Here is a 12,961-nt window from a genome sequence, read left to right on the forward strand (position 1 = left end):
CGCTCAGGGGTCTGTCAGGGCCGGACCGCAGCTCGGGCAGTGCTGGAGGGGCGGCACAGCTAGGGGAAAACCCCATCTCTTTGCTGTTAAAGTGAGCTGGTTTGTACTTTAACTGTTCCTTCTCACCTGCTGAGGGCTTCTGAGGGACAAACTCCTTCGCCTCTGCTCGCAGGAGGGCTCTCCCTGAATCCTGGGAGCATTGGTTTGGTGATCGGAATCCTGGCATGTGTCCTGAGGAAAAACAGAGCAGCCGAAAATTTGAAACTTTAGCTCTGCTTTTTCTGACCACTAAAATCGAATTGTGGGTCAGCGTAATCCCTAATATTACATTTCTCCTGGATACTTGAATTTTTGCAGTAAACCTTCAAATTTTCATTGTTTTAGAGCTTTTTTCACAGGCTTCCTCTTGCAATTCCCACTACAAGTAGCTGAGTCCCCTCCAAATGTCTGGAGCCACCATGGCAGGATTATACACCGTTCCCATTGCTAATTATTCATTAACAAGATTTAGTATTTTTTTGTATGATACACTGCAATTGTATTAAACTGTTTAGTGCTTTCTCCCAGGTATTTTCAGTGCAGGAGACAGTTCCTGGGAAATGCATTAGAAATACTGAGTAACCTTTGCAAATTAATTTAATTTCATCTCCATTCTAAATTTCACTTTATGGAAATACTAATTAAGGTTCTACTGTAAGAGTTAAGAAAGAAAACCGTCTCATTTGGGTGATTTCAACTAGAAGTTGCTGCTTGCCCAACAAAACTTTTTTTTAATATTTAGTGCTTTTTTAGTCTTTCCAGTCACCACATTACATATGAGTAATTGAGAAAAAAGTTATTAACCATTGTACTAGGATTTTCATAGCCAGTAGAAACAAAAGAACAATTAAATGTAATTTGAAATAGTTCCAGTCCCTGTAAAAATCTCAGCAAAGTCCCTTTCAGTATTTTAGATTGCTTGATTTTAGCATTCTTAGGCACAGAATGTTTTTGTCTGTGTGTGTTTCATTTGTGTATAACCTCATTCCTAGCGGATTGGGTTTTTTTCCTAATTTTTTCTTCCTTCTTCTGTTTTTATTTTTAAATGGTCCCTGACAATTTAAAACTACGCCACATTGAAGTCAGTGGCGTAGAGTCTTTTAGAGAAAGGGCAAAGATACATTAAAAATGTCACATTCCGTAGCTGTATGTAAATTAAGTAACTATTTATGTAATGTGTGGGAAATAAATGTTCTCATCGTAGGTTTGTTTCCCATGCCGATGCTGCCTTTACTGCTTGTCCCTGCGGGCCGGTTCTGTCCCGCACAGCCGGCAGTGTCCCTGCAGGGCTGTGTGATCACCGGGCCGGTTCTGTGTCTGCGGCCCCGCTCTGAGCGCCGGTTCTGTCCCCAGGCTACGCGTGGCCCATGGTGCAGGAGATGTCCCGGCTGTGCCAGCCCCTGTCCCAGCCCGTGACGTTCGCGGTCAGGGCCGCGCTGGTGCCCAGCTCCGTCCCGCAGCTCCAGTGGCTGATGCAGCAGTCCCACAGGTCAGTGCCAGCCCTCACCTGTCCTGACCAGCTCGTGTCTGCGTGTATCAAACACAGCACGTTCATGTGCCCGTGCTCATCCCGGTGGCCCTGGAAATGCTTTTGCTTGCGGTTCTTTATTTCCCTCAGGTCTCACAGCGATTCCTCAGACAGAAGGTCGCTATTAATTTCTTTAAAGTAGTTAAATTCCAGAGGCTCCTTTTTCATTACCTCCAGTAAGGACTTTCAAATGGTGCGTAGGTGTGTAATCCGGTTCTGCTGCAAACATTTCCTGAGATGAATATAGTTAAATAGACTACATAGTTTGATGTTGCAGTTGGGAATTCATCCAATCTAAAGACTTTGTATTGGATTCCCTATTTATATTTTTTGTAACAATGTCACCTGAAAAATGTTAAGAGATGATTTTTAGATGGGCAGTCAGGTGTTTCCCTCCAAGCTAATTAATTTTGTTGAGGCACTTGAAATGTATTCATTCAGTGGTTTTCATAAACGAACTTGCATTTTCCTTTAAAGATTTTTCTTATAAACCCATAACTGTTTCATTATAGAAGTTATTCACATGTAATAGATTGAGAATAAATTCAGCTTCCCACATACTGCCATTTACTCATCTTTTTCACTTGCTCTGCCTACTGAGAATTTAATAAAGTTGTTCCAGCCAAGGTCAAAGCCCAAGACAGAAAACTTCAGAGAGTCTCTGAAAAGTTTCTAATTATTTAGAAACAACAGGGTGGACAAATAAAACGCTGATTTTCTTGTTTGTGGTGAAGACTCAAGACAGAAATTAGAATTAAGCATTTTAAACTGGGTAATTAGGTTAAAAATATTATTGCATTAAGAATATGTCTTATGAAGTGTGCCAGTCTCAAATATATCCTCATTGGATACAAACATTATTCCCACTGAAATATTAGGATTTTCTCTTTTACCTCAGCATAAAACTTGGGGGTTTTTAGTGGCATGATTAGAAGACAGAAATTCCTGAGCCAGTTTTGCTCACATACAACTGAATTCTAGATTTACCCATTTTTAAAATTAATAGTTTTATTAAACAAAGGTGAAGAACTAAGTGTATGTCATGTGAAGGATGTGGAGGGTAATGCCTTTAACTGAATAATGCTTTGGGGGGTTTCAGTGTTTTTTGAGGAGTTCTGTGCAATTAATGAGAATTGGGTAAGGTGGCATCTCTACACATCACTGACGTGACAGAGCACAGAGCACGGCAATCACCTGCGTCTGGGATTGCATCATATTTCCTGTTTTGAGGCTCAGCTTGTGACTATTGATTACTTTATCAAACCTTAAATGCTCAGTCTGCTGAATTTCTTTGCTGCATATTTACCTGAGGTTTTTTATATAACTCATCCCGAGGGTTGGCAGGACAATCACGGATAACTTGCAGAAATTCTTTGGGGGGGTGCAGTTGTTTGTATTTAATTACGTTTCTAAAATTAAGATGCTGTAATCCTGAATATTTTTAGGAACTTACTTGTGCAATGTCTTTCTGGTTTACATGCTTTATCTTAACATTCTCTTTTTCTCTTTGTTTCGTTTTTTTCTCCCCTTTTTTTCTGGACATAGATACAGCCTCACTGTTTGGACAGGAAAGGAAGACATGTATTCTGTAGAAGACTTGCTTTTCATCCGAGAAAACTTTGATAAAAGTAGGGTTTATTACGACATTTTTGAGCCACAAAATTCTGAATTCAAAAAAGCCATTGGAATAGAATGGTAAATGCAAAGCAGGCAGTGCCTGACCTTATAATGCTTTCTATTGTAAACCCCTTTAAATGTGAGGATTTCTTGTTCAGAGAAATGCATTTTCCTTGCCAGAAGGACTGTATTGAGCACACCTGTGGTTATTGGAGGAGTTTTTGTTCGGCACTGCATAGAGAGGCTTCTCAAATAGAAATGTAGTGCCTTCCCCATTGTTCCCTGCTCGATGCATGGGATCTGTGGTGCCACACACTCAGGAGGGGACAATGGCTGTTTGTACTGCGCTGGCACTACTCAGCTGCTCTGCCCCGCAGTCCCTGGCCCATGGTCACCGTGCCTGTGGTCACTGTGTCCGTGGTCCCGGGCCCGGGGGCTCTGTGCCCGGGCAGTGTCGGAGCCAGGCCACGGCCTCGGGCTGGGGAGCAGCCCCGGATGGTGCCGAGGGCTGGGCCCTGTGTGGCAGCAGAGCTGGTGGCCACAGTGGCAGTGCTGGTCCCCGGGGCGGTTCCAGGGCTGGCAGGGGTCATTGCCCGTGGCTCTGAGGGCGTGGGTGCCCACGGGGCCGCTGCGGCACACGGGGCTCCCTCAGTGACCACGGCTCTGCTCTGCTCCGTTGGGGCCTGTGCGTCCCTGCAGCTCTCAGAATTTTCTCAGAAATTTCCAAAAGTGGAAATTTCCCCTGACAAAAGCTAGAACCCTGCTAACCACCTGCAGGAAGAGCCTGACCTGGTTAATTTAAACCATTTATTGCCTCTTTGGCTGCTGCAGTTCCCCAGAATTCACACAGACTGAGACACCGTCTCTGTGGGATTGGCTTCTGCCAAACACCACAAACGATACTGGAAAAACCAAAGGTTCAGAGAAGACACTTTAGCTTCTGAATAAAAGCTGATGCTCTGAGAAGCATTACTCTGTCAACGTCTTGTACTCCTTTTCCCATTCCTCTCACATGGTTCCTGTGAAAATTTTGTTACCTCAGATGTTGTACAGAACATTTTACAGGCTGTTAGTACTACAGTAAATTGGAGAAATGTTTGGTTCTTACGTGGCATTGCTACAGCTGTGATAGAAAAGGTAGTTACGTTTCTTAATCCTAAATCTTGAAATATGCTGATTTCACATTGAAATTCAAGACTCCTTGTTGTTACCTATAACAACAAAATCTCTATAACCCCTTATAGAGATTTATCCAATAACTGTTTTATGTTTTTGAGGGGTAGAGCTTTTCTCATTTTGGTCATCTGCTAAGATGTGCTTGGCTACAATTAGGAAATATTTTTCCACATTAGGAAGGAAACTACCTGATTATACTTGGGATAGCTAAACAGAGTACTTGATTTAATTTGCAGCAGCAGGCCAAGTGAGTGGCAGTACCACGAAAGGGTCAGGTTTGGCTCTGTTATTTCTGTACTGAGTTTGGAGAAATTATGTATTTTTTATTTATGGTTTGTTGCAGGCAGTTGCATTCATTGATTTACAGGATTTCATCTCTCAGTGGTAAGGCCTTTTTGGGACCACATTTTTCTGTTATTTAGAAATCTTCCCACTGTCCAGTTCCCGCCTGAAGTACTGGAATTTGTTAAAACTCATTAAACTATTAAGTAAAAAAACATCAGCAATTGCCAGAAATGTTTTTAAGGAAGAAGTATATCTGAGCAATATCTGTGCCTGTCAGTAAACAGGGATAATCAGCTAAAATTAAAAGAAGACATCATCTGGATTACCAGGATGTGCCTGTGGTGAATTTGATTATTCTGTATGGATTAACCTATATGTATATGAATTCTCTATGTAATTTTTACCTATGGGTCTTTGCTAGTCCCCTGTGAAGTTGTTTATGTCAGTCTAGTCTGACTTGCACATCAATAAATTAATTTGATTTTGTTTCTCTGCGTTTATTCAAATGCTTTCCTAAAATACAGCGTGTTACTGTGGGGCTGGCAGTGAGACAGTGAAGGAGAGATGAAGTCAGGTATTTGTTCTGATGGGGGCAGCAGGTCTGTGTTTTTCCAGCTGTAGCTGTCTTTTATTTTAGTATTTTTTCTTTTACCTTCTTTCAGAGTTCTGTCACTTCTACTACACGAACATTTGTAATTTACTGCAGTTTCAAGCCTTGTATTTCTCTGTAAATTTGAAGGATCTTAGTAAATAGATAACAGCGTAAAGAAGAGAGTTGTCATTGTGTCCTGCCATGACAGAGAAGCATCCTGGTGGGAGCAGAGCACTAGATATTTGCCAAGGTTTCTGTTGTTTAAATGTGCTCTGCAATCAAAGAAAATGCCCCCAAGGACACATTTTTTAGACATGGCTCTCCATCTGGTGTTCTGCCCTTCTCCATCTTCAGCGTTCATGCAAAGTGGGATGCATTTTTTAACCTGCTGACTGAAATAAAAATCAACAAACTGAGTATTTTTTTCAATTCATACCTTCAAATTAAATCTGAAATTATGCTCAGGGTCTTTATAACTCATTTAATAACTTGGTGGTTTACATGGCCCCATCCTTTCCTTTAAGGAAAAAATACAGAAATTAGAGTGTTGGGAATTAAAAGTATTTGGATTGGTTTGTTTTAGAAGGGTTAAGGAAAGCCTTGGAGTACATGAATTGTACCCTACATTGTATCCAAGACAGAGGGGGGATTTTCCACAGATTCCAGTGTTCCTCTGAAATTTCTTGATTAAAAATGTCTTTCAACTTTCAGACTATTTCTCTTAGTAAGGGTAAAGGTACTAATGTAATAAGAGGCATTCTAGTAAGAGGAAGTGTTTGGACAATTGTTTAAAGACAGATTTATTGATCTATAACCTTGTATTAATTAGAGACCTTTTTCTAGCACAAAATACTTATTTTCTTGAAATTGTAATTGAAAACCAGTTTTGTTTTCAATTTGTTGTGGTACTGTGATGCTCCCAGTTGCCTATTTTTCAGTTTGTTCATTTTTTTGTTGCAGGAATATCTGTTTGCTTCCAGTAAAATTCAAAGTATTGGACTCTATTATCTTCTGAAGTTTGAACTGACATATTTTTGGGGTAGTTGCATGTTGATTTTTAATATCCTGATGCTTTGGCTTAATTTCCTTGAATTCCCTCGAATTACTGCTTTTACAGGTTTTTTGGCCTAATTCCCTTGACTTGATTCCCTTGAACTTTCCAGTGATCCTTCTGTCATTGTTGGTTCCACTGCCTGGTCGTGTTTTCTCTCCTTGTTGTAGAGAGAAGCAGTCCCGTGCACAGGTTCATAACCTCAGCAGGGATCTGCCCAAGCAGACTTGGTGTGTTTTTAAAAGGTGCTCCCATTAATGTGTTTTTAAAATGCATGTACAGGTCAGGTTTGTACTTTAAAATCAACTGCTTTGTGAGAAGGCCGGGTGCAACTCACTCCATCTGTGAAACACACATGAAAGTGTTCAAAATTACTGATGCTTTCGGGGAAAAAAATACGGGAATTTACTGCAGTTCCTCACCGTGCCTCTGTGTCTGGATTTCAGGAACTTGGCAATCAATAGCTCTGTGTACATTTCTAGAAATCATCTCTGGTGTTCAGTGTGAGATTTCAGCACCATTTTTAAATAGCTGGACATAAATTTTGGGACAAAACCCCTGAATTAACATGAAATCTGCAGCTGCCTGCGTCAGCAGTCCAGGAAACAGCTGGCTCAGGTAACAGGTGCTGCTGAGAAACAGGAATTTTGCATAAATTTATATGTATATCTAATGTGGGGGGCTTTTTAAATAAAGGTCAACTTGTGTACAGGAGTAGAAGACTCACTGTCTTCCAAAGAGGATTAATAGCTGGGTCTTCTGTGGGAATATTTAGTGATGACAATTGGAATTTTATCCCTTTGACTCTGAGAAAACCGCCTTGAGCTTTCTTAAGGTGTTTCCTTATGAAACCTGATCTCCTTGAAGGTACTGCAGTGCCAGTAATACTTTAGGGTGAAAATGTAAGAATCTTTATTTAATAAAGTCCCTTGTTTTAGCTGGAAAAGTAAGTAGTTGTGGTGTATATCAGATGCAGAAAGATAAAGGTCTTCCTTGGGATTCATGAGGGGAAAAAAAGGAAATTTAATGACTATTCAGTTTACTATTTTTGTGTAGCTGCATCAAATTATGGCAATATTCTTTTGGAAGTGCTGTGCAATTGTAAAAGACAAAGATCAAAACAAAGCAATTACTCCTTAAAAGCAAAACCAAATTAAATGTGCAGGGAAAGATACTTTGAAGACTGTATTCTGAACATTGCACCTTAAACACAACCTTGAAAACTGCTGGTTTATGACATTTTTGTGTAGTGACTTGCTGTTCTTAAACCTCTTAAACCAAAATAAAGGGAGTTCTTATATAATCACCGCTTTTTTTGAAGCCACCACTGTTGTTTTGAAGTTACTTTCATTGTATGGTCTCACAGCATTTTGCAGAGAAAATGAAGACTAGGGATAAAAACAAAAAAACCCCAAATTGTTTTTCACCTCTCCAAATGAACCAGGAAGGTTTAAAGTCCTTTCTGTCACGGGTTGTGTGTGGCTGTCGCTGATGGCGGCGGGGATGTAGCTGAGGGACGAGGAGCCACAACCCTGAACATCAGCCAGGGAGGCTCCAGCCTGTGGTGCTTCCCGTGCCAGGAGCCATGAAGGACACCTGGACGGTCTTGTTTTTAACCCGGGTATCTCGGGAAGGGAGGGATTTAACATCAGAGACTCGGGTCAGCCTGACCGTTCTTTGCTGAAAAGAACGTCGGGGTGGCTGGGAAATGTCAAGGATTAAGACTTCAGAGATAACACAAGTGCATCTCTGCTCCACAAGTGGAACCACGGGCAGCTTCCGGCAGGTGGAAAGAGCCTCTCTCACACCATACTTTGGACAAATTTAGCTATATTGGATTAAATCGAAGTAACTGTTCCCATTTTCTTGTACAGAGGCAGGCTGAGAAACACTTCTGAGTGAGTACCTTTTGCAGTGACTCATCATTTCCTGAGTAGTGAATAAAAGCATGTGATTATTTCCATGTTCCCTCTGAGGGGGAAAAAATAACTTTTATTTATTCAGCATTACAACAGCAAGAGAACAAAGCTTTTTCCTTTGAAGATCACTTGTAACAGTAACACAAACAATAATATTAACACTTCACACTACTTTGCATCACAATTAATCACAAAGTACTGGGAACACTACTGAAAAACTTCCCCTTTCAAGACACTTGCCACTTCCCTTCATTGTCTGAGCATTCGTAGAAAAATTATGGTTTAATTAAGGGAGCCATAGTCCCATATACATAATTAATTTAAAAATCAAACCAGCATAAATTGGGCTTTTTACCCTAAGCAAAGATACCAGTTAGAACACCTGATGATAGTCAATTTCTTCTACAAAAGAATTTATATTTTTTTAAAGATCTATTTTTCCCTTCAAATATTTAATTTAATTATGAGATGAAGAGATGAGAATTTGCCATTTCCTTTTATAATATCATGAAACCATTTGGAAAGTCTATTGTGTGTAGAGACCAATTTGTACTCAGTTAATACTGACATACGTTGTTCCCCATAATTTCTGTACCATGAAAATATATCCACCTAATCCTTGTTTGTACCTGGTGTGCACAGGGGCTGAGCCAGGAAAACCTCCTGAAGGAAAAGGCAGAACCTGAATGGAAACAAATACTCCCAAAAGGTTATTTACAGGGAGTATATGTTTATAATCCCCTTTAAATGGTTCAATGTTTAGAATCCCCATTAAATTGTTTTATTGTGATGATCCCCATTAAATATTCGTATGTTTGTGATCCCCTTCAAATTGGTTTATGTCTCCAATCTTCTTTAAATTGGTATATGTTTAAGATCCCCTTCACACTGCTTTATGCTTAAGATCCCCGTTAAATGTCTCCTACTAAGTGCAAAGCTAAATAACATTACAGGCTTATGTTAGGCAATGTCAGATTTGGTGAACCCTGACTGAAGCTGCAACAAGACAGGTTGTGCCCACTGAATATTTTCAGGAAGGAATACCTAATGTCAGTATACTGAAATTCACGTTACACAGACACTATTTCAATACAACTAATTTCTGTAAATTACAACAAAACAGAACACATTCACTTTTTCTCAATACTTAGAAGATGAGCTCTAAAATGCTAAATGCAATACCAGAAATCCAGGATCTATGAGGTGCTCACAAAGACAAGAGAGATACTTGGAATCACAAAACACTAATGGAAAGGAAAGAAAGATTTTAAGATAGAGATACTTGAAAATACGCAGTAGCTTGGAGGCTGCAGAGGACTCCTTTCCGCTTGTGGGAAACTCAGTCCTGTTTCAAATTAGGCAAAATGTGGGTTTCGATCTCCCAGGTGAGTTTCATAGTCAGACTCACAGAATCACAGAATGGTTTGGGTTGGAAACCATCTCAAATAAAAGCCGATCTCATTCCAACCCCCCTGCCATGGGCAGGGATGTCTTCCACCAGACCAGGTGGCTCCAAGCTCCATCCAACCTGACCTGGGACACTCCCAGGGATGTGGCAGCCACAGTTTCTCTGGGAAAACTGTGCCAGTGCCTCAACTTCCCTTAAGTTGTTATCTTCTTTGTGTTGAAGTTGTGATACAGTTTGAGTTACCTGCTTTGTCTGAGCAGGAGAACAGAGCTCTTCTCTGCTCCAAGGAATTGTGTGTGTGTGTGTGTGTGTGTGTGTATGTGTGTGTGAAGTGCCCCTGCTCATGAGGAAAACATCTCAGTGTGTCCCAGCGTCTGTACCCTGGTGAAAAGGGCTGTGACTGGGGGCAGATTGCTCCAGCCTGACATGGAGATCTCTTCCTGGGGGACTGCAGAACTGCAGAAAGTAACAGACCCTGACTGAGATCCAGGCTCTGCCTCCCCCACCCTCCTTCTTCTGAAGGGAGCAGATCCCAGGGGCTGTCTCTGGGGCTGTCTCCGGGGCAGCCCGAGGTGGCCGCAGTGCCTGGCGGGGCAGCGCTGGTTTGTGGCACACCCAGGGCTTGTCACTCGCCCTGCTGGGCTCCCGACAGCGCTGCCCGGCGTCGTGTGCCGGGCTGGAGAGCGCCCGTGCTGTGCACCACTGGCTCCCAGTGCCAGCCAGGCGTCTGAAGCACGCTCCCAGTCCTTAGCTGGAATTCCGTGGGCAGCACAGCTCTGCAACGTGTCATCAGCTCTGTAGTGTCTGCTTGCTTGCAGTGAAGCTGTTGAGGCCAGGAGACACTGCCTGTGTACACCTGCTGCTACCCACCCCACTGCGTGCTGACGTCTCAGGGTTCTCTGGATATATACAACCTGATAGAGTCAGTCTGGTGTCCAGCATCACAGTCCAATGTTTCAGGTTCCCCAATTCCATGTGCACCACCTCTCTGCGTGCAGAAAGGGTGTATGTTTGGGGAAATCTAGGAGGGGTAGTATGTACAACCTACAATGAGAACTGCAATGCCTAAGGCCATTGTGGGTTCATTCTGTCACAGGCAATTTGAAAACTTTACAAAAGCAGCAAATAAACATTCCTTAGTCTGCAGAAGGCAGCCTCATTAGGTAAGTATGTCTTTTCATCCAGTCTCTGAACTATCCCACTCATCCTGAGGCAGACATCACTTTACATCACAGCCCTGCTGTATTTTGTGATACCTACCATTACATTCAAGGACTGCAGTGAATATTTACATATCATAAAGATCCCCTTTGCTCTCCTGGTAAAGATTCAGTCATTGCTGAATCTGCTCAGACTGTAATCTGCTCATATGGCCTCCTCCGCAGCAGATTCGTATCTTTGGTCCCCCTAGGGGCAGCAGATCCTGGTGGTACTGAGTGAGTTTGTCCATAAGAAATCATTCCAGAAACTGTGTTTATGACAGTGAGCTCTGGACCTGGGGGGTGAGGGCTCACATTCAGTGGTGGCAGAAAACCTGGCCTTGTCTGATCCAGCACTAAGGCTCCTGAACCCTGTTCCTCTAGAGAAGCCTGATTTCTGCCTCTCGGAGAAACAGGAGACATCTTCACCAGAACTCTTCTCGGACTTGGTAACAAAGTCTGGTATGTAGAAAGAATTTCTTTCTTTCCTTTTGGTGACTTACTGTCTTTTGTATCAGCAACAGGAATGAGACTGTTAGTTAGCTGAGACCCGGAGATGTTGTAATTTGATTCTCCACTTCCCTTCTTGATAATACTGCCGAGGTTTGAAAGTAAGCTGATTTGTCCCAAACTGGCATCCATGCCCATAGGAATCTCACTGGGGTTATGTTTCTCTTCAGTAAAAGGAGTCTGATAGTTTATTGCATCGCGTAATGGTTTCCTTGACATGGTTTGATCAGAGGTTTTCAGTACATGAGCAGTGTCTTTCCTGTCTCTACTTTCGTGACTGGTGGTGACGCCCTTGGATAAGTCAAAGGCACTGAATTTACAGGAGAGGTCTTCTGTGGGACTGATAGCCCGAAGTTCTTGTGAAGAAGCAATTTTCCTCTGCGGAAACACTGCTGGACAGCACTTTAGCCATGGATCACACTGCAGCACCTGTGTCAGCTTGAACCGTGCTGGTGTTGAGCTGGATTTGGTCATTAGTGGCACTGTTTCAGATGGGTTATCATATGGGTGTCCACCATACAGCTCTTTAAAGCTGAATGGGTCTTCTGGACCCTCGCTTGATTCTATTTCTGACAGGGAGGTGCAATCAGCTGGGGAAGCGCATTCCTCGAGGTCTGGAGGAGGCACGTTCAGGTACTGCTTTGTCTTCTGCCTCCCTGATGCAGACTTGCCTGTGGTGATGATGATCACTTCTTTCCCTCGTGCCTTGCAGGCCTTAAGCAGAATTTCCAGGGTGTCCTTGTCTGCGGCGTTTATTGCGTACACCAGAGCAGAGCAGTTGGAGTGGTCTGGCAGGCTCGGGTCAGCTCCGCTCATCAGCAGCAGAGACACCACTTCAGGGCCTGCTTTTTCCATGCAAGCATGCATCAAGGCTGTCTTCCCAGATTTGTCCTGTATGTTCGGGTCAGCCTTGTTGTCCAGCAGGTATTTCACCATCTTTGCCTTGCTAGCACTCTGTAAGTCCACGTGTTTGGTCATACAAGCAATCATGAGAGGGGTCTCGCCCCTGCTGTTGCTCTCATTGACATAGGCCCCGCCGTCGATCAGCAGCCTGGTGAGGCGCAGGCGCCGCTGGTACACGGCTTTGATCAGGGAGTAGCCCTCGGGCGGCACGTCCACCGCATCCATCATCCTGCTCTGCTCACCTGCACCTTCCTAGGGGCTGCAACCACACCTGGCTGCCGGACAAACCAAAGGGGTCCCCCAGAGAAATAGAAGGAAATTGAAAAAAAAAGAGAGGATTTAACTGTGCTAATTGCTCCTGTAAACAGCCCTGGGTTTTGTGAAAAAAGTATGAAGGGAAGAAAGGAAGAAAGGTTTTCCCACCGTTTAGGCTTACAAGAAAGGCATTAAAAACTTAAAAAAAAAACCCACTTCAATACAGTTATAACATTTATAGAAGATTAAAGCAAGACCATCACCTCCTTACTTTTTGACTGTCCTGTACACAGTCCTCTGCCTGCGCAGACAATATCAGCTCTACAACAAAAGAAACATTTGACCGCATCAGAGAGAATCAGGAGGTTTCACACAAAAAAGCTTAATGTGGCATAAATAACAAAAGGTCTTATATAAATGTATATATGCAGACATGCAACTAAAACTTTTATGTTGTGTATGTGTTTGCTTACCTGTGT

The 12,961-nt window shown here is 42.6% G+C and overlaps 2 protein-coding genes across 7 annotated transcripts in view; one reads left to right on the top strand and one right to left on the bottom strand.

Annotated features, from left to right (window-relative positions):
• The window catches only part of FAM151B (family with sequence similarity 151 member B), a 9,748-nt gene extending 3,507 nt beyond the window's left edge, over positions 1-6,241 (top strand). The window contains exons 3-4 of the mRNA XM_017739004.1: positions 1,374-1,528; positions 3,113-6,241. Of these exons, the coding sequence (XP_017594493.1) occupies positions 1,374-1,528; positions 3,113-3,266 (309 nt within the window). The 3' untranslated portion in view covers positions 3,267-6,241. The remainder of the gene's footprint in view (positions 1-1,373; positions 1,529-3,112) is intronic.
• Positions 6,242-8,242: 2,001 nt separating this feature from the next.
• The window catches only part of ANKRD34B (ankyrin repeat domain 34B), a 7,210-nt gene continuing 2,491 nt past the window's right edge, over positions 8,243-12,961 (bottom strand). For 4 of the 6 annotated variants that reach the window (XM_017739012.1, XM_017739008.1, XM_017739011.1 and 1 more), the window contains exons 3-4: positions 12,754-12,803; positions 8,243-12,502 (exon numbers count right to left, since the gene is read on the bottom strand). In XM_017739012.1, the coding sequence (XP_017594501.1) occupies positions 10,965-12,455 (1,491 nt within the window). In that variant the 5' untranslated portion in view covers positions 12,456-12,502; positions 12,754-12,803 and the 3' untranslated portion in view covers positions 8,243-10,964. Of the gene's footprint in view, positions 12,804-12,961 lie in introns of all 6 variants that reach the window. The other 2 variants (XM_017739009.1, XM_017739007.1) reach the window with 2 other exon arrangements.

This window comes from Corvus brachyrhynchos, unplaced genomic scaffold, assembly GCF_000691975.1.
Source record: "Corvus brachyrhynchos isolate BGI_N302 unplaced genomic scaffold, ASM69197v1 scaffold1097, whole genome shotgun sequence".
Lineage (NCBI taxonomy): Eukaryota > Metazoa > Chordata > Aves > Passeriformes > Corvidae > Corvus > Corvus brachyrhynchos.